The following is a 26,624-nucleotide window of genomic DNA, read 5'->3' as shown; positions in this document are numbered from 1 at the left end:
AGTAAACATTGATGAATAATAAGAGTGGTTCGTGTGCACGATCGAAAATAAAATGCAAGAAATTATCAATTCAATTTAATAGCATCATAATGCTATTTAAATTAAGAAGAAATGAATTTCAACTGCAAATGGCATTTACTGCAGCAAATAGACGCTATGTTACGTAACATGCCGCGCTCCGATTTCTCAGATTCTTCATTTAGGATCAGGATTTTGGAATTTGATGTTACAGTAGGTATTTTAAGAAAAATATTACTTCAATTGTGATCTAATAGACAATATAAAAATATTTTTTATTGCGTGTATCTTTGGAACATCTGGCTATAATTTTGTTAATTGACAATAAATGAATTTCAACTGCAAATGACATTTACTGTAGCAAATAGACGCCATGTTACTAACCGATTTCTCAGATTATTTATTTAGGATCAGGATTTTGGAATTTGATGTTACAGTAAGTATTTTAAGAAAAATATTATTTAAATTACGATTTAATAGACAACATAAAAATATTTGTTCTCTTGTGTATGTTTGGAACTTCCGATCATAATTTTAATTGACAAGAAATGAATTTCAACTGCAAATAGCATTTACTGCAGCAAATAGACGCCATGTTAGTAACACGCTGTGCTCCGATTATTCACTTAGGATTAAATTTTGGAATTTGATGTTACAGTAGGTATTAAGAAAAATATTACTTGAATTGTGATCTAAGAGACAATATAAAAATCATTTTTCTTGTGTGTATCTTTGGAACTCCTGTCTATGATTTTGTTAATTTACAAGAAATGAATTTCAATTGTAATTGACATTTACTGCAGTAAATAGACGCCAAGTTATAAACATGATGTGCTCTGATTTTTCAGATTCTTTACATAAGATTAAGATTTTGTAATTTGATATTACAGTAGGTATTTTAAGAAAAATATTTGAATTGCGTTGACTATAATTTTGTGAATAGACAAAAAATCTATTTCAATAGCAAATGACATCTACTGGGGCTAATAGACGCCATGTTAGTAAAATACTACAATTCGATTTTTTGGATTCTTCACTTAGGATTAGGTCTTCGGAATTTGATAACAGTAGACATTTTAAGAAAAATATTGTAAATGGCATTTACTGCAGCAAATAGACGCCATATTATGAACATTATGTGCTTCGATTTCTCGGATTGTTCACTAAGGATTTGGATTTAGGAATCTCATGTTACAGCAGGTATTTTAAGAATTTTTTATATAAATTATAATAATTAATTACTACAATTATAATAATATTTCTGCAATTATAATAACTAATTATTATAATTATATTACTATTAATTTTGGAAGGCATCACTCTATTTTCCTCAAATTGCGGCCATTCATTATGATTTATTATTATTTGGCTTATTATTGTTTTATATTTTAAAAAGAAAATTTTAGAGCATATTTTGTTACAATATAAACTTGTATGAACTATGTAAGATTTAATGAAAATTGATAAACTAATATTTACAGGTTTTGTAACAATTTATATGGTTATTTAATTAATATCTAAGCAATTAATAAACGTAATAACACACACACACACACACACACATATATATATATATATATATATATATATATATATATAAATTAATAAAATTGGAAATGATTGAATTAAATAATTCAAGGTATGAAACAAGGATTATAATATTAAGTTTCAATTTTCAAATTGCATAAATGAAGCAAGAGTGTGATAATTTATTCGAAGTTAATTCCATTATTAATTTAACAAGTTTTGTTTTTACGAAAAAACAATTCAAACATTTTTTGATATGCTGATATTTTTTGTTAGATTTTATTATTTTATTTTTAATTTTATTATTATTTTTTGAATTATATATATATATATATATATAGAAATCGAAGAAATTGGAGAAATTTATATATTATATATATGCTCATTCGGTTTATATTTCTAGTGCTCAAATACAAAATAATAGACTATTAATTTTATATAATAAAATGGCATTTTAATACGAATTTCTCTAATTACAGGCATAATTGTGAAAATGCATTTGTTTTAATCTTTTATAAAAATGTCTTGAAAGTGTTGCCAAGGGACAAAAGGTTGCCAAACAGGAGTTTAAGAGACACGAGGTCGTAGATGGAGGACAAATTGAATATGGATAGATGGACAGACAAACGAACTAACGACTGCTATAGATTTTGTTTACAACCTTCAATTAATTTCAGAACAGGTAGTACAAAAATTCAATCTCATTCATTTTTATGCTTAATGTTATGGTACTCGTGTCAACACACAATATTGCTTCTGGTAATTCTTACTTATATAGTAAATTACTATATAAATTACTATTAGTAAATGATAGTATATGGTATAAAACTTGGATTATAATGAGATATCTCAATTCTTAAGATGCAAAAAAGGAACAATAATGTGATTATTTATTCGGTGATAATTTCATTATCAACCCTTTCCGGACGGCTGTCTCTCTGAGGAGGAAACAACCTAAATCCGTCTGTAAGCTCGTTTGTCTCCTCTGAGGCACCTGGTTGTTTGTATACATAATGACTCAGTTTGCATTAAAACTGTTGAATAGAATAGATCAAAGCTGAGCAAACTGCGGCCCGCGGGCTTTATGCAGATTTTTAACCCCAGAACGGTATTGTGCTTTTTAGAGCGGTAATGGTATCTATACGCTACCTAGGCGTGCCCTCTAATTAATGCATTTTACAACTTAACCAGTGATTTTTTCCGTTTTTTGTCATTGTATACTTTGTGATACCATCAAAGGTTAATTTAGAAAATATAAAACGCTGGTTTAGTGGCAAATAGTCTTTTTATTATTATTTTTTTTTTTTTAAATTTTCATAACAAAAGTATCATCATTATTGATTCTTGACTTCACCGCCTCGAAGGCGTGCGGATATAGCTCTAGCGTTAAATATTTTTTTAAAGTATAATTTTATTATAGTTCTTTTTTTTGTTCCATTAATTTATGAAATATTTACTTCTTTAATTTAGTATTTTTATATTATTATTTATACAATATAGTATTTTTATCATTAGTATATATCAAGTTTTGTATATTACACTAATCCACAAAATGAAAAAAGTTGTCTGTATTGGGTGTGCAGCATATGTTTTCCAAAGTAGTTTTTACCGTTCAACATGTTTTTTTTTCAATTTTATTTTCAATAGCAATCAGAATACATGACAACTCTATGAGCCTTTTGGCTTATGGGGTTAGGGGTACTTGGGATTTTTGAAAAATCGATTTTTATATTTATATTATATTATTCTCTGAAAATTTCAAGTTGATCCGATGATTACTTTTTGAGTTATTGGACTCTTACCAGCGCGTTGACGCAAGTGGAGAGCTCGATACTTATACTCAAGATCATTCTCCCTCACCTCCTGATGTTTTAAACGCTTTCAAACCGATTTACGACAATCTCAACAATGATAATTTACTTTCAAGATGTGTAGTTCAAGATTAAATCCATAATCAGAAAAAATTAAAAGCTTCAACCAACTAGTGTAAAAAATATACCTAGAAACTAGTGAATACTAGTTTTACTATCGTACAAATTGCTGAATGCACATACATAATTATTATTATTGATTATGGATACCCTAGAACCTAATTGTGGGTATAATTCCCATTGGTATGCTGAAAAATTGGATGCTGCACGTGTGAAAGTGGCAGATCAGCGCGCCAACGAGAACACACAGGAGGCCAGAATGCTTTGTAGGCAACAGCAAATGGAAATTTTGGAAACTTGCACAATGACTGATAAACTATTATATGGCCCAGATATAGATGACTCAATTTAAGTAATTCAATAATTCGAATTTCTGTACGTAAATCCAATGTGAAACTTTAAACGCGTTTTTCTCAAAACTATGTTTTTTGAAACGGTGACCACTGTAACTCGAAAACCACTTAGTAAATTTTAATGAAATTTATACAGCTTTTAGAATACATAATAAACTCGTGCCTGATCGAAGGATTTTTATTTTTTCAAAAATTTGAATTTTTTAAGACCAATTAACTGTTGATTTTTTACCCCAAAATCTAGATTTGTTCTTTCTGATGCTGCCATTTTGTTAATTTTTGCAAAAAAAAAGAAAACCTTCAATCCGGCCCGGGATTAACTATTCATAAAACTATTTTTTTAATTTGATTGATTTTAGACGAATCTCCAAGGAGTTATGATGGTCACCGCCAGGACCGTTTTTCGAAACAGGGTCAACAAAAACAGCTATAACTTTGGGAATATTGATTTTTTTTTCTGAAATTTTTGTTACATCAAGTTAAAACATTGTATAATAATGCTGTATTAATATTTTTGTAGAAAAACATCATTTAATAACAAAAACAAAATACTGAAAACACTCATTTTTTCGTGCCTGCAAGTACCCCTAACCCCTTATGTCATTCACTCGCACACATACACACGCACTTTTAAACACACATTTGAAAAATTTTTAAAAAACGGTAAATTTCCTGATCTAGTGATTATTCTGATTATAATAATCCAAATCTTATAATTTCTGTCGTTTCTCGGCTTTTTTTTATCTTAAATGACTAATAAGTTTCAATTAAATAATCTATTTAGTTTTTTTTGGCAGAATACTGCTGTATGCTGTATCCTACTGTGAATACTCAAAGTAATTTAAGGTAGAATGCACGAGGAAACGACAAAAATTATAAGATTTTAGGTATTTTGCAGAAGAATTAATAGATCGGAGATTTTATCGTTCTTTTAACCCTCCGTCGGTCGGATATTTTTTCACCTTCGAACGGTCGGAAAGGTCTGGCTGGACCACCATTCATTTTACATGCATTTATATAGGATAAATGAGTTTTTGGTGTCTTATGTATTAACGATTATATAAAAAAAACAATAAATATAAAAAAATAGTTGCTTTTTTTTGTTAATTTTTCTCTTTTAAATCAATGAAAAACAATATTTATTCTTTTTCGGCGCCTTTCAAATGAATGTGTGCATTACTCATCCGATTTTCAGTGTTTGCGATTACCAATAAGTTTGGTAGGTTTTCAAGGAACTCTCATCATGAAAATACTAACATTCATGTTAGAACACATAGCAAAGAATATAAACAACGCAGTTTGAATAGAAAATACCATGAAAAAAGACAAAATACTGGTTTACATGTATCAAAAAGCGTATATTTCATACAAAATGTATAGGTGGTCTGGACAGACCTTTCCGACCGTTCGAAGTATAAAAAAGTTAATATCCTTATAATTATCCTTCTGTACATTTTTTCGTCCTGATTTTTTCATTGATCGACAGCTAATGAAATTTTAGGAAAAGTCAAGAAATTTCAAGTCGATAGGATTACTAGAAGTATTTTTTATTTTTAATTGAAGTCGAAAAAAGTCTGGCCAGACCACGCCGACCGACGGAGGGTTAAAGATTTTTAAATTTTTGCCAATTGACCCTCCCCCAATTTTGACTATAGATTCGAGTTCAGCGGTAAAAGCTATATTCAAAAACATATTCCGCACACAGAATACAGACAACTTTTTTCATTTTGTGGTCCTTTGTTATTTAATAAGTGCGGCCCGCCATTAAATTTTAAAAATTAAATACGGCCCGCGAGTTGAAAAGGTTGCTCATTCTTAACCCCTTCGCTTACAAAGACTTCGCCTCAGAGGCGTCGCAAGGTTATCGGCCCAAACACGAATAGGACGCCTTAGAGTCGTCGTTAGTGTACCGGACGAAACATAAATAAAACATTTCCGAAACTTGGTGAGACATATACATACATCGTGTGTAAGAAGTTTTAAAAAAATACCCATTATAATGTCTTAACAAAATTAGTGATGATTACAAAGCAGTGATGACTTTGCTACCAGTAGTACTAACAGTGGTAATGATATTGTACGTTTCGCACAAATATATAAATTTATAATTATATGTATAAATTTATATATTTTGAATAATAAATTTTTATTTTTATTCAAGAATCAACGTAATTATTTATCAAACATCTTGCAAAGTTAATTGTACCGCACACGTGCATATAGAAACTATATATAATAGGATTTTTGTGATTTCTTCAGTTTCGAACGCTGAGCAGAGTTGTTTATGTCACTGCGTGCGACCGACCTTTAGTGTCGCTTTGGGCCCGTAAATTTGGATATTAGCTGGTAAGCGAAGGGGTTAAGAAAAAAATTATGCAGTGATAAGACAGTGTTCTTTTTTCAATCCTTTTTCTAAATACGGTAAAACTTTTTTTTATCAAAAAAGGCAGAGACATTAAAAACTGTATATTACACTTCTCCGTAGAATGATAAAAAAAATTGTCATGATGCTAATTAATTACAACGATACTGGAATCAACTCGCTCTGCTTTGTGGAATTTGTTTTAAACTTTAACATTCTGCCGAAAATATTTTTTTTTATATTTTTTTATATATTTTTAATTTCAATCTGTCACACTTAGGACATTCAGTAATTGTTTTGGCTTTTTTTTTATTATATGGATCTTGAATGGATGTCAACCCAGTAGTTGTCTAGTCCAGTTATGACTAATTATCTATACTCGAAGTATTTGCTGACATTTTTATTATATTTGCAACTATACCCACGAGAGGCGATTTTCACTTGAGCGAAAATAAATTTAGATATTATTGCAAATGTATGATCTTCAATCACCACAAATTCGCATCAAATTGCATAACGTTTCCAACAATATCAAGTTTGTAGAAGATTTTCGTTGGAATGCTGCACCGAGTTACTGGTAGATTGTTTTTAAAAGGGTAAAAAATAATACAAACATTAAGGTCAATAAAAGTAATTATATATTAATATTAAATGTTTTCAAATACTGGTACAAAACAAATTTATTACAAAAACGATTATTAAATAAAAACATATTATAATTCGATATTCGTATGCAAAATACTCGATGTCTTTCATCAAAGTCAAAAGAATTAAATACAATCGATACGAACTGAGAAGAACGAATAAAACATCCAAATCGAATAATTTTAGTGCAAGGAAAAATATCCAAAAATACAACACATAAACTTATAGTTTGTCCAATTATTCGGTAGTTTTACATTGCTTAGATAACAAATAACTTTATTTTAAATTTTTATCAATATCCAAAAACCACATGCTTGCGTCTTTTGTTTACCTTTGTAAAATAGTATTGTTAGAATTGTTTGTTTTATCATAACAAAATTGGTTTTGTTTTTCATACATTGCTTTTGCAAACTTATTTTATATTTATTGTAAGAATATTTTATCATCATTTAACATATCTCGTTATCGCATTACAAATTATTTTTGTGAACTCCATTTTTTGTTAATAAAATTATTTATTTTACATTTATAATTATTTTTATGTGGAATGTCCTCTACTTCAGGAACTATTAAAAACAAATGCATTTTTTTAGACATTCATACACTTTTTTGTTTGAAATATATATATTATATATATATATATATAATATATATATATATAATATATATATATATATATATATATATATATATATGTGTGGATCTATATTTAGTCTATTTATATGAATTCGTTGATTTTTGAATTTTTATGTATTTTTATCAGATTTTTTTCAACCTATGCTTTAATTTTAATATTTTTTAAGATAATATATCATTTTATTTCGCTTTTTTTCTGACTATGAACATGTTTTGGAACGAACGTCGACAATAAATACAATTTTTAACTGGTTTAGAGTGGCATTTTAACTTAAGGCAAGTTGCATGAACTTCTTGAAATGTGTAATAATTGGCTTAATCAACCCAAATTGAGATTTAGATATTTAAATAAATCCTTCAACTGTTTATTTCAAAAGTAAAGTTTTCGCTTTCAATTAAATCTAAATATTGCAATTTTTAATTGAATTTTCTCAAACACATTTAAATTTCCTGCAATTATATTAATTATGTTGCACAGACAAGTGCTTGTAAGTCCTGAATTTGTAGCTTATTATTCCAAATTGTAATGGATTGACAATGTTTGACTTATCACATTACAAAAGCAACTTTTAACGCAAATTTTGACTATAATATTTTTTCTTGCTTCGATGAATTTTTAGTCGCGCAAAACTGACAAACGCTAAGTTTGTTGTAGTTTATATCGAGTTACATCGAAGAGCTTATAAATTTTTGAAACCGGTCCAGCCGTTTTGGAGAAAAATTTCGACAAAAGGTCAATAATATGTTTACACACACATACTTTTTTAACTTCCCGTAGGGCAAGTTATAGTAATCGCAAAAAAATCAAAAATGAAAATTTTTATATATCTTTACATTTCAGAGGTTTCTGAACATTTTGGCATACCTTAGAAAAAATGGATGTATGTGTGTGTGTGTGTGTGTGTGTATGTGTGTGTGTATGTATGTATGTGTGTGTATGTATGTGCGGATACAAATTTTCGTCGACGATTTCGGGAACACGGATCAACCGATTTGAATAATTTAAAAAACATTCGATTCGTATTGATAAGGAGACGTGCTGATTAGTTTTTGGCAAAGGCAGGTCTAGCCGTTCCGAAGATATGGGGCAAAAAGTGCCAAAAACGGTACCTCAGCTTTTAAGAGAAAGGAGCGTCCGATTTGAATAATTCAAAAAACATTTCACTTGTATTGACAAGATGAAGAATCGATAAAATTTTCATGAAGGTAGGTCTAGCGGTTTCGGAGATATAGAGGAAAAAGTAAAAAAATGGGCCATTTGGCGGTCAAAAATGATCATTAGACATATGCACATCAAATTATCAGATATTTTATGGAGATTTTAACAATAATTATACATTTTGTTAACATTCCTATGGGTTCCGTACCAATGCTCATGCGTTAGACAGCGACGCGGCGCTTACGCGCTTTATATTTTGTCCCTATGCAGTTAAAGCAGTACGATTGATTTGAAAAGAAAGTTCAGATCTTCCACAATATGTCAAAATAAAGAAAAAAAATTTTTTTTCAAAAAAAAAATTTTAAAAAAATTTTTAAAAAAAAATTTTTTTTTTTCAAAAAAAAGTAATTTTTTGTCAAATTTATAGTTTCTCAAAAATCTCATTTTTTCAAAGTAAATTTTTTTCAAAAATGTTAATCGTTTTTAAAAAAAAATAATAATTTTTGGTACGGGAAGTTCCAGCAATTTGCCTTAAGGCACGATGCCCTAATTGCCTTAAGACAGAATTCCACTTACAGCTAGTCCAAATTTCGTCTTATTTGATTCAGTTTTATTTTGTCAATAGATTCAGAATGGCTCGAAATATCGAGAAAACATTAAATTAGCAAATCGGATTTTTTTATGAAAACAAACTTCTTCATAAAGTTAAACATTTTGTTACATACATTCGTCACATAGGTGTGTTAGTTAATGTTTTTCATACACATTAACTTTGTATGCGGCGCGTATCCTTAATCATCAATTATATACAATCTATCAATAATTATACCGCGACACAAATATGAGATTAAATCAATGTTTTAGCGGATCAAAAATAAAAGTCATCGCAAATTTATAAAAATATACAAATTCCAAACATCAGCATGATTATACAGAACATTTGCTGCGTCATGTTCGCGGATGCCCATAATCAAAACCCACACCTATCTTAGCGCCGACACGTGGTTTGCACAGTGCGCTTCTGGACACCAGACGAACAAAACGTTTGAAAAAGAGTTTAAAAACATTCAATTACATTTTTTTAAGAAATTGTTATAAGGTATTTTTTGTGCATTTTATAAGTGAGTTTAATAAATAAGTTCATGCATATTTTGTTTATAAAAGTTTTATCAAGAATTGTGTTGTTCTATTTTCATAAAAAAACATTTTTAATGTTTGTTTACGTTATGCAAATACAGTTTCTGCGATAATTTTTTTTTTTAACGTAGTAGGGTAGAGCGGGGCTTAGGGGTGCGCGGGTAAAAAGGTTCACCATCAATCTCAAAAATAATAAGAATGTTTTTTAATAACGATATTTAAAAGTATGAGGGAAAAAATATATAACCAGCCATCACCTTGATTTTTACATCGTTGCTATCGAGAGATAAACGGCCATGTTTGTAAATCTATAACAAAAGATTTTTTTTTCGTTGTTAGTTTTTTTGGTTGTGAGTACTGTTGTTTAATTTTCGAGACCTTAATATAAATTTTAAATGTTCATTTTTAATTGTTTTATACAATGAATTGTTATTTTTTCCATATAACGTCTATAAAAGCTTACACGTTGATAGGGTAAAAAAGAACTGAACTTTTATTGTAAAGTTGAAAAAGCAATTATACAAGAATAAATTGAGTTATTCCAACCCTGCTGATGAATAATTTTGACAAAATACCAGATCAAGGTTATATACAGTGTTATTTCCTTGAAAAATGTACCCATGAAATATATATTTTGCAATATATGTATATTTTGCATTGGTTGAATAATGTAGCAATTATTTCGAAAAATTCATTTAAAATTAAAAGTAAGACATTGGAATTGTTTACCCCTCGCCGTCCCATTTCACCACGTCTATGGGGTAAGAAGAACCAGGTGACAAATTTAAAAATAATAAACATATTTTCACAATGAAGATTTATCTGAAAGTTTTACTGAACATAGTCAGATAGTTGTTAGTTTCTGTTATTTTTTGTGATATAATTGGTTTGGTTTTCACAATATAGTTGCTCAAAATCGAATTGGATCTTTGTGCCCCGCCCTAACCTACTATATAATAGGATCTGCGAATTGACTTAGTTTTACGAAATTTTCGAAATTTTGTTATTTTTAGAAGTGTATTTGCAAATTATCATAAGTAATCATTATTGTACTTGTATAATATATAATGTTTCTGCAATAATAATTTTTAAATACATGTATTTACTGCATAATATAAACAATATAGTTAAAGAGTACTGCATAATAATAAGATTTTGTGAAATGATTTATTTTTGAAAATTTTTGAAATTAGATATTATATAAAGAATAGCATTTGGACTAAAGTTTTGAATCAAAATTTCAAATTAAAGATATTTAAAAATAATTTTGTTCAATTTATATTTTTGCATATTATTAACATCTTTAATCACTATTAGCCATAAACTTTTTTCCAAAAAATGTCTATTTTTATATGTTATTACAGCATATGAATATAATTATTTTTAAAAAGATTATTTTATACCCATGGAATATATATATAGTTTATTTTTTGGTAATAATATATAATATAAAATATTTGGTATTAACATATGTATTCTATATTTATATTTTTATTCATATATTAAATATATATATATATATATATATATATATATATATATTTATATAATGAACTGTTTAGCACTCTGAAATTAATCTTCAGTTTTCTACTCTATTGCGTTGTTTACGCGTATAAAATTAATATCAAGATTCTTATGGAAAATAAAATCACATTGAATAATATTATAGATTTTGATAATATTATGATAAATATTTTATAAATATCAGATGAATAGTTTAAGAGTTACATAAAATAAAATAAATGCGCAGTCGTCAATTCGCGAATTAGTTGTTGATCATTTCAATATTCGTGAAATCGCATGTTTTAATATTTTATTTCATTTGTAACCGATGTTACAACTTGCATGTTAATGATTTAGATAAATAAATGAATGAAATTTTTTTTTTCAATACAATATGCATGACAATTTGAGTTTTTAGTTATTTATAACTGATAATATTTAATCTGCAAACGTCAATTTAATTGACCGCTAATTTATTCAATGTTGTGTCAATAAAAATACAAATTTGTTGTCAATAATATTTCTACAATGAGATGCCAATAATAATTAAATGTGTTGCAGGAATCTACCAAGATGTCAGTCGCCTTAACATGGCTAGTTTATCTGGCCGTGATTGTCGTTTTATTATATTTTTTGGGGGTATCAAACCACAACTATTTTGCAAAATTAGGTATTCCTTTTGCAAAACCACTTCCATGGATCGGGAACATGGCTCCATTTGTCTTCAAACAAAATTCTTTATTGGACATGCTGGTTGATTTATATAACAAGTTTCCTGATAGCAAGTAAGTTATATATCTGTAATATGATCTTGAATATTTATTTTGAATATTATTTTTACTATCAATTTAACTAAAAATGCATTGCACGAACAATTGCATAACATTAATATTAATGAATTGAATTTTTCAACTTTAAAATGATTTATTTTAAATATTTGTATTTTAGTTTACTTTATATATAAAAATTATTGTTACATTTAATATTAGAAGAACCTGTTTCATTCGCTAAGTTTATTCATAAGTTCATTCCATAATTTTATCCTATGACTCTCTCTCGCACGTATCTCGAATCTTGCTTGTATGACGAAACACCGAATCGCTCTTTTGGCGGCTCGTTTCTCGAATTTTGCTCGAATGACGAAGAAAACAAGCAAGGTCCACCACCGGTATCTCAAAAAACAACTAAAGTTTAGAATTTTATAGCAGCAATATTTGAAAGTAGAGGGAAAAATATGCAGAACCACCAGCCATTACCTTGATTCTTACGATGTCGCTATCAGGATATAAATGGCAATGTTTGAAAATCCACATCAAAAGTATTTTCTTTTATTGTTAGTTTTTTTGGTTGTGAGTACTGTTGTTAAGCTTTGCAGACATTGGTACCCTATATAAAAGCTTGCACGTGGGTGGGATAAAAAAGACCAACTGAGCTATTACCCTGGCAAAGGTGCAAACAATCAAAAATAGCCAATAAAAAAGTAAATTATGTTAAAGAAGCAATTTCACAAGAGATAAATTAAATAAATAGTTCTTTTAACTCTTCCGATTATGAATATTAATAGCGGTTATATATCAAATCAAGGTTATATAGAGTACCTCTGTTAATAAATGTACCCATAAAATTTATAATTTGCATTGGTTAAATAATATAGCTCTTATAGCTATAAATCCCTTAAAAATTCAAAATAAGACATTGAACTTGTTTACTTCGTAGCCGTCTCATTTTATCTCATCTATGGGGTAAGAAGGACCAGGATAAACAATTATCTGATATAGTTGGTTTGATATGTTATTTGTTGTTAAATAATTGGTTTGTTTCTCACAATATTATAGCTCAAAGTCAAATTGGATCTTTGTGCTCCGCCCTACTCTATATATATATGTGTTTATTATTTTATTGTCTGTTGTTTCTAGAATATGTGGTATTTTTGAATTTCGCAACCCAGTTGTGCTCATCCGTGATCCAGATATTATTAAACAGATAGGTGTGAAAGATTTCGATCATTTTTTGGACCATCGAGTGAAAATCGATGAAGTTATCGAGCCTATGTTTGGAAGGAATTTGTTCTCCTTGCAAGGACAAAAGTGGCGGGACATGCGAGCCACGCTCAGTCCCGCTTTTACCGGGAGCAAAATGAGAAGCATGTTCGGTTTGGTGACCGAATGTGCCGAAGATTTGGTTAAATATTTGGAAACGCTTAATGAGTCAGGTGAGACATATCTTAAAAATATCCATATCGATATATGTTACGTACTCCTACACATGCCATAACAATAACAATGTAATTTATTCTTACCATGGTTAAATCACTCTGCAATTTACAAATTTACAAAACACTTTCTTGGGGGTAGTCTGCTTTAGAAGCTTCAAAAAATCATTTTTTTAAGAATTTTTGAGGCGGAAACAAATATTTAATTGAAACAAAACTTTTAGGTTTTATTGTTATGTATTTCAACATTTCTTTCAAATTTTTTCATTAAAATATATGACATAACATGCCGGGTACATGCGGTGGAAAAGATGCAGGTCGCATTTTTCATCCGAAACAAATAAAAAACCAAAACAAATTTATATTTTCAATTGTATAAATTCTAGTTAATCCTAAAAAGTCTAAAATAGAGTGAGAAATTCAACAATTTTTCGCAATTAAAAAAAATGTAAAAAAATCATTTAAGATTGTTTAAAAAGTGGGTAGCTTTCTTTTAAGGTTTTTTGGGTTCAACTAGAAGAGAATTTAGTCCTGAATGCAATCAATTTTGTCTCGTTTTGATAGGACGTTTAACTTTTTCCCTATTTATCCCGCTAATTGGAAAAAATCGAAAAAAAAAGAGAAATAGCGCATCGAAGTTTTCGTTCCGCTCGTATACATGCTCACTATTTATTCTGTAACTCCGAAAATATTTTGAATTTGTTACTGAAATTTTAGGGATATATTTTTGGATAGGAGAGAATATTTTTGCAAATAAAAAATCGATTTTCTGAAACCTCTAAAGCAGGCTCCCCCCTTAAGTCTAATATTAAAAAAGTGACTAAAGTTAAATAACTTGATAGCAATATGTTTCTGGCGTTTCGTAAACATTATATTTGTAAATCTACAATAAATAAGATGAAGTATAATGATGAAAAATTAATTGTGAAATTTGCTATTCATTAATTTAATCCTATTGCTACGAGAGTCGCCTGTTAGCCACCTACGCCTGACTATCTCTGTGTACGAGCGTCGTCTGTAGACGACATAAAATGCATTTTAATATTTATTGTGGTTTTTATTTACCTAATGTAATTTTTAATTTTTAAATACATTTTAATTAATAATGATTAATCCTCTCGTAGTGAAAGGTTAATTATATGATCGCAAACAAAAACGTAAATCGACTATGAAAACAATGCTCTAAGAATTACATTTCTATAGTTATTTTAATTATTATATACTCCTGACGTTTCGTGAAAATTGTATTCGTATTTATCCACTAAAATGTGAATGATGTATAATGAAAAAGAATGACTTGTGAAAATTTAATAATTTAATTATAGGATTGCCATGTGGGGTGTATGATAAAAAAAATCTAAAAATTACTAATTAATAGTTATATTAGCAAAATACTATTTCAAATTGTAGTCAAATATTTTAAAGTATTAAGAAGTAAGATATAATAATTAATGAAATATTTTATTATTTATAAATAAATTAATTATATATATACATATATATATATATATATATATATATATATTATATATAAAATATATTAATATATAATTAAAAAAGATTATTTTACGGATAAAGTTGGGAGTGAAAAATATAACTAAAAATTACTTTTTTAATTTACAAATTTGCTATACGTACTTGTTCAATTGTTTTAAAATGTATAGCATGTTCAACAATTAGTGTTTTGATAGTTGAATTTTTAGTTTCTTTTTATCAATTTTTCAGAACTATTTTGCTTGAATTTTTGTTCAATAAATTCAATTTGTTTTTTTTTTTCAGAACGCACCTTGGAATTGAAGGATCTTTACACTCGTTTCACAAACGATGTCATTGCTTCAAGTGCCTTTGGACTGAAAGTTGATTCTCTTAAAAACAAAGATAATGATTTTTATTTAATGACGAAAGAAATTTCCAATTTTGGCGGCTTGAGGGCGTTCAAATTTTTTGGATATACTTCATTTCCAAGACTTATGAAGGTATGTTGATGATGTCTATACTAAACACTACTCGCTTTGTTTAAAAATACAAAATATAGTTCTAATATCTAAGAAAGATCTAATCTCTGAGAATTATATAGTACACGTATTGAAATGCGTATTTTTATAACTAATATCATCATGTTTGAATAAAATATGTTTCCCAAGAGCAAAATAATCTATAAATTAATGAATGTGTTGTATATATCAATTACTATTGTTATTATTGCAGTTGTTCAAAGTTCAAATGTTTGGACCTGAAATTCAGCAATTCTACCGCGGCTTGGTTCAAGACACAATGAAAATGCGAGACCGAGAAAACATTACCAGGCCTGATATGATCCAGCTTCTGATGCAAGTCCGTAAGGGAACTTTGAAGCACGAAGACACACCAGACGTTAAAGATGCAGGATTTGCTACCGTTACAGAATCTACCGTAGGAAAAGCAACTAATAATCGAAGTAAGTGGATTATTTCATCAGAAATAACTAATATTGTTGAAGTTATTTTATACATATTTTAATTCTTTAGGTATGTTTAATAAATAATATATTGTAAAAAATGATAAGATCGCAAATTCATCATGTGGAAAAATATCTTGATTATACTATAAGAAATAATCTTAAGACATTTATTAATGCCCTAATAATAAGATGTCAATGTACATTCCTCTTAATTCTCATACATCCGACTCGAATACGTTTTTTTTTTTTTTTTTTTTTCAAGAATGTCCAATGCTATTCTTTGGGAATAAGTTATGATAGTTGTTACTTTAAACCTAAAAAATAACATTATGAAATATTTGATCGAAATAATTTTAATAGCTTCCTAATTCATTGTAGATGAGACCAGGTACGATTGTGCCAGGGTACGGTAGTGACAGTTGTCACTACCTAATAAACGCCTAGTGATTTTGAAATAGGGTCCAAAGGGGCAAATATGTAGTACATATATTTGCTTGAACATGTTTCCATTAATGAATTAAGTCTGCGTCCTATATTAACATAATCTGTAGACCGAATTGCTTTTATAGAATCAACAAAAGTTTTTTCTGCGATTTCTTTTACTAATAACTGTTATTTGTATTCGGATATATTATCTTGTTTGTTAGTTTGCTGTAAGTTGAACATTAGTAGTTAATTACTTTAGTAATTAATGTTATGAACATCGGTAGTTATTAATAGCAATTAGTTTTTGGTAGATAATTTTGCTCAGTCATAACGATGATTTGTTTTTAAAAGTGTACGTTGGGTACGGTTGTGACATGTGGTTGTGGGTCTTCTACTTTTCGGGTGAAGAGTAAACAGATAAAGAAAAATGTAACTTAACCAATTGTAAGACAAAATACGAAAGAGAAAGAGAAAAGAAAATTCAATACAAAAAAAAAACATTTCACGAAGATTTGTTTAAAAAATTATGTTATATTATATTCATAAGTTTTGTTGTTTAAATTTTTGTATTTATAGCTATTGTTTTTGAACCTAATTTTATGCCTGTCACAACTGTCCTGGGGGTGTGGTTGTGATAACTCGCCCTTTCCTTGTATGATTTTATTATATAACTGATCCATCGTATTTAGGGATAGAATTTCTTTTTTGTTTAACCATATATTATTATAAATGTTATGTGATTTTTTTTTGAGGAAAATTTTCCTTTCCTCCTTATTGTCACACAATTGTATCACACCTTTTATATTTAAAATAATTATGACTGTATTGATAGAACAGATATGAGGGATGATATACCTGCGGGTAGAAATTTGAACAAAATCGGAAGTGTTATGTACACATCTATAATTATTGAAATATATGTCTTTATCATTCTTTTATCTTTAGGAAAGAATTTCAGCATTTTTATAAAAACAAATGTTCAAATTACCATTTTGGTTATTTTTCGTAAATATGGCTGAACAAAAGAAGTGTCACAAACGTACACAGTCTTTCCTACTTCACACACAAATATACATCAATAAACTTGACAAAAGCTTGAAATAGTAGTTATTCTTATTGATTGCGGCTTGCTTATGAATAAATAATAAAATATTTTCCGTAAATGAATAAATAAAATATTTTACCATTATAGTCTGGGAAGACGATGATCTGGCAGCTCAAGCCGTACTATTCTTGGTAGCTGGATTTGATACAAGTTCCACTTTAATGTGTTTCACTTGTTACGAACTTGCTATAAATCCAGACGTTCAAAAAAAATTACAAGATGAAATTGACGAAGTTCGAGCAGAAAATAAAAAAGTCACCTATGATATAATTCAGAAAATGAAATATTTGGATATGGTTATATCAGGTACATATTTTAATACATTATAGTATAAAATCTAATTATTAATAATAACTATATTACATATTCAACTTTTTTATGATAAAGAGGGTTTACGATATTGGACACCAGCTGGATTTATGGATAGGATTTGTGTTAAGCCATACACTCTAATTGATCCAGATACAAACGCTAGAATTGAGGTATGAGTCTTCATAGCAAAAACATAAAAATAATAAAATTAAGGAGAAAACGTATAAATAATAAAAATTAAAATGATATTATAATATAATTTTGACGCGCGTTCAACCTACCCCAAGAGCAAATTTTGTAATACTTTACCATTTATTGAGAGAAATGTTAATTTTTACTTGCCAATTGCATGATATTATGATATATATATATATATATATATATATATATATATATATATATATGTATATATATACATTATATACTAAACGATTAAAATTAACTATTTGTCATATTATTATATATTTCTGTTATTTCTGTGATTTGATTTGATTTTTTCTTAAAGTTGAAACCTGGCGATGGCGTTTGGTTTGGAGCAGCTGGTATTCATCGCGATCCCAAATATTATCCAAATCCTACAAAATTTGATCCGGAAAGATTTTCAGATGAAAATAAACAGAATATTAAACCATTTACTTATTTGCCATTTGGAGTTGGACCAAGGAGTTGTATCGGTAACTTACTTACACATTTACAAAAAAAATTTTTATCTGTTCAGGCAATCAGAAATCATTATATTCTTTATGGGTCTATATATTAACTTCTTTAGTGATTTTTTAATTTAGAACTTTTTTCAATAGATCCATACCTGAAGCTAAAGTTGATTTAGTTATGAGGTCTTTTCCCATTTTTTTATTGTTGGGATGTGATTTTTTTTTTTTTTTTTTTATTTATTTTTTATTGGCTTTGTAAGCTTGTACATTGGCCATTGTCTACAGAATTTCACATCTACAAAAATTAAGACTAATATACATATATATATAAATCCACATGCATACATACTCATTCACACACCTATATATATATATATACACATACACATATATATATACATATATATACATACATACATACACACGCATATACATACACAAAGACACATCAATATACATATACACCTAATTTTAATTACACATGTTGAATCTCTATACCATTAATCTAGTTTCACATATATACTCGTATATAGCATCATAAGTTACAGTGTCTGCCAACATCAGTCTCAGGTTTGTGGGAAGTGGGATCCTCAGTTTTGTTAATTTATTCCATAGTTTTTCTCTTTTTTCCTCCATATGTCTACACTCCATAATTAGGTGATTGGCATCTGCATTATTTGCTTCGCCAAGACAATGACAATACGGATTGATGTTAATTCCGATCCTATTCAAGTGGAAAGGCGTAAAGGTGTGATTGGTTCTCAGACGATTAAAAATGCAGTAAAAATGACGACTCCTCGTAAATTTGTCGAACCATGGTCTGACAGGAATTTGTTCTTGTATGGCTGCATAAAACTGTCCTTTTTCACGACTTGACTCTTGGAATTCCAATTGCCACTCCTTGTATATCTTTGCCTTAAAGAGGTTTTTGATATCTTGGTGGGATATTCCATCTTCTACGATTATACCCGTGTTTATTGCATCTTTTGCTCCTTTGTCAGCAGCTTCATTCCCTGTTACTCCAATATGACTCTTGATCCAAATTAAGTAAACGGATTTTCTTTTCGAGAGTACGTTATGTATATGATTAAGAGTATCTAACACTAAAAAACTTGGGTCCCTGCCTATAGATAGCAGGCTCTCTAAAGATGATCGGCTATCACTGAATACAACGGCTTTCTCCAAGCTAAGTGAGGCGATGTTCCGAATACATTTGTTTATGGCGTACATTTCAGCTGTATAAATCGACGCATTTATATCTAACTTATATTTAGTATATAAGTTAGTGTTCTGATGATAGATGCAAGCACCTACGCCCTCAGGACCTTTTGAACCATCTGTGAAGAAAACCTCGAAGTCCGGAAACGTGTTTTTAATTTTATCTTCAATTTCTAATCTATACCCCCAATCAATTGGACTGCTATATATATTACAAAATTCCGTCTGTATGATATTTTGAAGGTTTGTAGTCGTGATTTCATAGTTGAAGTAGAATTTTGTTGCTTTGTTTTGTTCTTCTAATGGCTTGCATTTGTATTCAGTTTCTGAGATCACTGACATAAGTATAGGTTTCTTCTTATTCTGCCAATATTGTCTGTTCTGACAGTTGTTAGCACTACTAATTTTTTGTATCACCTCTACGTTGTTGGACCTTATTCTGTCAATAACGAATTTCGTTGCTAACAGTTTCCTCCTCAAATGCAGAGGCATTATGTGTGCCTCCACATGTAAGGCGTTAATGGGCGTTGAACGCAAAACTCCCAGGCAATACCTTATAGCTTTATTTTGCAGGGTATCCAGTTTGCGTAGTAGATTTTTACTTGCATCCCCATAAATGAAGCAGCCATAATCAAGTTTAGATAATATAAGCTGTTTATATATCCTGATTGCAACCTTCACGTCAGCGCCATACATCATGTGATTTAATACTCTCAAGATATTTAATGCATCTTCACATTTTCTTGACAGATTTTCCAAATGTGGACCCCATCGTAATTTGTTATCTATAGTCAAACCCAGACATTTTGTGGTAGTTTGTATTTTTAAGGTGTATCTACCTAATTTTATTGACTCCATCGCAATAGAATTCCTTTGTCTGGTGAAAAACGATACTGCACTTTTATTCTCGGAGATTGAAAATCCCAGTGATGTGGTCCATTTTCCAAATGACGTCATGGTCTGATCCATTTTTTTGATCACATCATTTAATGACACTCCACTATGTGATAATATTAGATCATCTGCATATTGCATGATCCGAGCGTCCTGGCCAATTTCATTTTGAAGGTGTGCCGTGTATACGTTGAACAACAAGGGACTAAGGACAGAACCCTGAGGTAAGCCTTCCGACATATACCGTGGCCCATAATGTGTATCTTTACATCTGAGGACTAATTTTCGATCTTTCAATAAGTGATAAATGTGAACAATAAATCTTTTAGGGAGTTTTAATTCATGTAGAATGTTTATTAAAATCGGTATTTGAACCCTGTTGTATGCGTTCTCCAAATCCAAGTTGATAGTCAATACACAATTTTTCTTGGCCAGGTTGTTGTGAATTTCATAGACGAAACTAGTTAGAACATCATACGTGCCTCTTTTGTTTCTGAAACCTTGCATGTAATTTGGCAATTTCTTCTTATTCTCGAGCCACCACTCGATTCTTCTTTTCATTAAGCGTTCGAATGTTTTGGACATGCATGACGCTAGAGAAATCGGCCGATATGATTCTATTTTTGTTGCATCCTTATTAGGCTTTAGAACTGGTATTGTGATATATGTCCTCCAGTCTTTTACAGCAATCTCTTTAGTCCAGATGTCGTTGAAGACCTTCAGTAGAATTTTTTTTCCCTTATCTGATAGGTTACTTAGCATGGGGTAATGTATATTGTCATTACCCGGCGCAGTATTACTATTCCTTTTTAGTGCCAAATGTAATTCATCAATGGTAAATTGACTTTCTAATTCGTCATTTTTTTCCATGTCCTGTATGTTGACGTCATTAATTACCGTATCCGGAGTAAGTGAGTTAAGAAACTGATCAGCTAAGTTATTAGGAAATGCATTGGTTCGAGTGGCTCCATTTTTCACGACCTTTATATGGTGCCAGATTTGTTGTGAAGACATGTCTCTGGAGAAAGAGTTACAAAACTCTGTCCATTTATCGTATTTTTTCTTTTTAAATACAAATCGACACTTAGCTACCGCTCGCTTGTATTTTATATAATTGTCTATGTTTGGTATTTCTTTGTATTTCTTAATTGCTTCCGATTTTATTTTCTTCACTTTGTTGCACTCCTCGTCCCACCAAGGATTTGATTTATTTCTATATTTCGTACCCAAATACGGATTTGTTTTTGGAATATTCATTAGTGCTGCATTATTAATGCATTCAATAAACTTGGAATAGGAAATCATCGGATTAGAGTTGAGATTAGTATTCGACAACATTCTGTCTACAGTTTGCGCATAACCTGACCAATCTGCATCTTTAATTTTCCACCGATATCTGTTTACTGGACTATGATTGTATTTAAACTTATTATCATTGCCTAATTTAACATTAATACTAATTGCTAAATGATCAGACCCTAGAGTTTCATTTAATACACTCCATTCAGCCCTAATCATCACTGATGGGCTGCATATTGTTAAGTCTACCGCGGAAGGATTCCTATCGTGTCTTCTTATCATTGTAGGTGTTCCGTCATTCATAAGACATAAACCCTCTGAGTTTATGGCTTCACTAAGATTTATGCCTGCATTATTGTTTTTTAACCCTCCAAAACTTATGTGGTGAGCATTACAGTCCCCTGCTAGTATTAACGGTTGATTTAGTTCCTGGAATAGCGACACCCAATATTCCGTGCCTGTCTTGTGCCCGGGGGCACAATAAATCGCCACAATATTAAGTGTTATGTTATGTATGGCCAGCTTAATTCCACAAATCTGAATTTTATTGGTAATGAAACTGTTTAAATTTAACGTCTGAAATTGGTATCTTCGGTGGATAAGTATTCCAACTCCTCCATAACCATCTTCCCTATTCTTTGATATAAAGGCGTATCCAGATATCTGAAATCTATTATTATCTTTGAGCCATGTTTCAGATAATATTACGATATCTATATGGTTGGTGTTTAAATAGGATTCTAGATGCAGCTTATTTGAAAAAACAGATCTGATATTGATTTGAATAATTTTTAGCATTATTATTATTATTATTTTTTTTTAAGTTATTATCACTAAATAATTTTAGGCTTCCATACGTAATATACTGTGCTCACAGCCAAATCAAACTTGTTTGTCGGGTCCAACTTTGGACCTCATCATTTTGTTTAGTATTTCTGACAACAGGTTATAATGTTCAGCGCTACTAGGAATGTATATATGTTTAATTTTTTCAATGAATTCGTTTAAGAAATTTAATGAACCATCTTGTTGAACATTGCTATTATTTTCGACTATTGCAGATTCACGTTCCACGCTCGGTTTTAACCTTTTTCTTGGGTTGAGGTTAAATTCGGTTTTGTTATTTCTATTTGATACAGGTTCCTTCACTGACTGTTTTTTTATTGAGGATCCAGAATTGAATGGAGTATTGCTTTTGGTAATTTTGTAAGTCGCTCTTTTAGGTTTATGAAAGGTTGTCGGATTTAAAAATTCCGGTTGCTCCTCCTCCTCTAAATCAGAAAGGGCGTCGAACCTATTTTTAGTTATCTTGCTGTCTGTACTAGATGCAGGTTTTGCATACAAACCTGGAAATTCTTTATCTTTGCCCGTGAAACTGAATCCGGCTTTTGACTTGTTTGCATAGCTGTCTTTATATAATATATTTCTGGCTTCATGGTATGCTAGATTCTGCCAAGCCATAATTTCTTTAATTTTTTTATTTTTAATAAATACCGTGCATTCTTTATCATTTGCAGGGTGATCCCCATTGCACAACGCACATAGAAATTTGGATGCTATACATATTTTCGCATTATGTTCTCCGGAACAATTCATACATCTCTCTTTTCCTCTACATTGGTCCTTAACGTGATTGAATCGACAGCATTTGTAGCATTGGACCACTTTCTGTACAAACGGTCGAACCTCACATTTTACCGAATGTATAGCTACCTTATTCGGTAAACTTGTGCCCCTAAACGTTAATTTGACACATTGTGATGAGTATTTTATTGTATTATTATTTTTCGGTCTTAAACATACCACGTCTATAACCGGAATGTCCGTTTCAATGGCGTTTATAATTTCTTGTTCTGAGAGATTCGCATCCACATCAAATATTATGCCATGCCTTGCAAGTAGGTATTTTGGGATGTATGCCTTCAGATTATTTTTTTCTAAAATTTTGTCATCTAGAATTTTGTTCGCCACCCTGGCGCTTTTAAATTCCATCTTTACTTTATTTTTTCCTATAACCGAAACTTCTGTCAAACCAAATTTGAAATATGCCCCTGCATTATGTATGATTTTTCCCAAGGCCATCGGGTGTAGTCGGCCTATATTTTTGTCCTTGGATTCAACAAATATAGTGTAAGGGCCCATATCGCAACCTTCGAAACGTATCAAATTATTTAATGGATTAACTCTTTCATCTGATTTATTTTGATCGTTTATATTGTTATCACTTATTAGATCTTTTGTTATTTCCATTGTTGTATCACTATTATTTGACGCTAAATTACTGTTTTCCCCTTTGTTTTCCTTTTGTTCTAACGTTTCCCTTTTATTACTATCTGCACTTACATCGTTGATATTATATTTATAATTAACATTAACACTATTCTTAATGTTCAAATCACAACTACTAACTGATTCATTTTCTACACTAATTACACTTTCAGTATCACAAAAATCCATGTCACTCAATCTATTTAAGCTAGTGTTTCTTGCATCTGCTGTTGACTCTCCAATCGCAGAGCGGCAGGTAAAAAGGTTTGGGTCAGGTGGTCGGCCGCACTGACCATCCGACTCGGAAGACATTATGCAATTATTTACGATTTATTTATTCGATGTGAATCGCTCGGCTGCTACAATCGAACTGAGTGGGATGTGATTAATTGATCTAATTTTGTATGCTATGTAATGCTCAAAACATACCTTGACGTGTAATCTACATGACTAATTTTTGTTATCTGATATCTTTCTAAAATGTACCTACTTAAAAATAAATTGAAATGGCATACGAAACTTCAAGAAATAACAATATGATGGGTATATCTCGGATGATGACCTTTTTTCAATCTATACTCGTATTGATGTAATATTTAATTACAAAATTGGCATTTTATATTTTTTACGATGTAAGCAGTTTTCGTGATTTTATAAATAATTTTCAAGTCTATTAAAAATAAAACAATAAACATCGTAGCATTCACATTAATCTACTGTAGAATAACTCGAAATAATAAGAAATAGCAATAATTCTTAAAATAATATATTCGTTTTTAAAAATGATGTGAGCATGTACTATTATTTGCAAGTAAGTTAAAAATTAGAAAAACTAGTGGTGCGTGGCATCGTGCCTTAAGTCAAATTGCTGAAACTTGCGGTACCGAATAATTTGACAAAACTATACTTTTGAGAATTTTGAAATTTTTGAAAAAAATTGACTTTTTTGAAATGTTTAATCATCTTTTATATTTATTAAATTTTGAACTTTTATTCAAAGCAATCGTGCTGTGTAGCTGTTTAGGGACGATATATCGAAGCGCATAAGCGTCGTGTCGCAGTCTAACGCATAAATATTACGGATATATATTCGTTCATATAAGCGATCATATAAGCAAAATTTGTACTTATTATTAAAATCTCTGTGTAATATCTGATAATTTCTTGTGCATATGTCTAATGATCATTTTTAACTGCCAAATGGCATCTTTTTTACGTTTTTATTGAATCTCGGAAACCGCTGGACCTGCCTTTTCAAAAAATTAACCAGTTACTTATTTTGTTGATACGAGTAATATATTTTTTACACACACATATACATCCATTTTTTCTAAGGTAAGATATATAAAAGTTACTATTTTCGGTTTTTGCGTTTACTATAACTTACCCTACGGGGTATTAGAATAACACAATTTTATCATTAAAAACCAATTGCGTATAATACCTTTTTGCGAAAAACTACACGAAAATAAATCTTAAACTTGAAAAGCCAAGAGTGCAGGATACGCGATTTTACTCGACTCTGATGATAATGTATGATGATGATGAAAAGTAACTAAAAAATGTGTACTGTTTCAATTTTAATATTCACTTTTACAGGATCGAGATTCGCTTTGATGGAAGCTAAAGCATTATTGTTTTTCATACTTTCGAGTTTTACCATTGAGCCGTGCGCGAAGACGCAAATTCCGATTAAGCTGAGCGCTCAATCTGGTAACGTGACTGCCGAAAAAGGATTCTGGGTATACTTTAGGCCAAGGAAAGCCACAAACTAGGTCCTAAACATAAAAAATAAAATATTTTACGACAGACTTATAATACTTTTATATTTAAGTATTTTATTATTATGACGTCACATTTTATTTCATACGCAAAGAACCTCCGTTCATCGTCATCATCATCATTGAAACGATTATAATGTATATATGTTTTTAAATACACTTTGCATATATTTATTTTATTTTATTATTATTTATTTTAGTATTTGTTACATATTTTCAGCAAATTTTATTATTGGCGCATTCAGTAGTCAAGTTATCAAGTACGTAGCATATGTGTGTGCAATATTAATTATTTTGATTATTTTGTAAAGGTAATCTTCTTTTTAAAATGAATCTTTTCAATTCAACGCATTTATTACATAACTTATATCATATAAATCCATTTTAGTTTTACTTATTAGACCGATTAAACTTTTATATTAATCTCAAATATTCGTCACCGCTTAGAAAAAATATAGAAAATTATAAGCTGGTAATAATTAGCATTTAGCAGCAGCATTTTTTATTTTAGATTACTTAGTAAATTTCAGATAAGAAAAAACGGAAATTGTTAATCTATCTAGTTCTAGAGTATTGCCTAAATTCGCGTATTTTACTCATTTCGATTATATAAATACAAATAGACAATAGACATACAGCAGAAATACTTTCTTCAAAATTAAATAAAACACTCGTGTTTTTTTTTTAATTTTGGAATTTCTTGTATTTTTAATACTTATTCTACTAATATACATAAAGTATATAT

The 26,624-nt window shown here is 29.7% G+C and overlaps 1 protein-coding gene across 1 annotated transcript; it reads left to right on the top strand.

Annotated features, from left to right (window-relative positions):
* On the top strand, positions 1-25,962 carry LOC113378003 (cytochrome P450 9e2-like). The gene is made up of 13 exons (XM_026618492.1): positions 1-231; positions 380-454; positions 565-675; positions 1,060-1,218; positions 2,025-2,227; positions 11,833-12,056; positions 13,188-13,483; positions 15,263-15,459; positions 15,692-15,920; positions 17,542-17,760; positions 17,842-17,936; positions 18,272-18,440; positions 25,698-25,962. Exons 6-13 carry the CDS (start codon positions 11,845-11,847, stop codon positions 25,871-25,873), a joined length of 1,593 nt encoding a protein of 530 aa, XP_026474277.1. The 5' UTR covers positions 1-231; positions 380-454; positions 565-675; positions 1,060-1,218; positions 2,025-2,227; positions 11,833-11,844; the 3' UTR covers positions 25,874-25,962.
* Positions 25,963-26,624: the final 662 nt, after the last annotated feature.

The sequence above is a fragment of the Ctenocephalides felis genome, unplaced genomic scaffold, assembly GCF_003426905.1.
Source record: "Ctenocephalides felis isolate EL2017-DRISC unplaced genomic scaffold, ASM342690v1 CF-g0.4_SCAFFOLD_01886, whole genome shotgun sequence".
Classification (NCBI taxonomy): domain Eukaryota; kingdom Metazoa; phylum Arthropoda; class Insecta; order Siphonaptera; family Pulicidae; genus Ctenocephalides; species Ctenocephalides felis.
Note: the sequence above shows the minus strand (reverse complement) of the source record. Positions and strands in the feature narration are given on the sequence as shown.

Coding starts and splice junctions, on each gene's coding strand:
- LOC113378003 (XM_026618492.1), top strand. CDS start 11,845: ATGTCAGTCGCCTTAACATGGCTAGTTTATCTGGCCGTGATTGTCGTT. Junction 15,921..17,541: donor AAAAGCAACTAATAATCGAA/GTAAGTGGATTA, acceptor TTACCATTATAG/TCTGGGAAGACGATGATCTG. Junction 17,761..17,841: donor TTTGGATATGGTTATATCAG/GTACATATTTTA, acceptor TTTATGATAAAG/AGGGTTTACGATATTGGACA.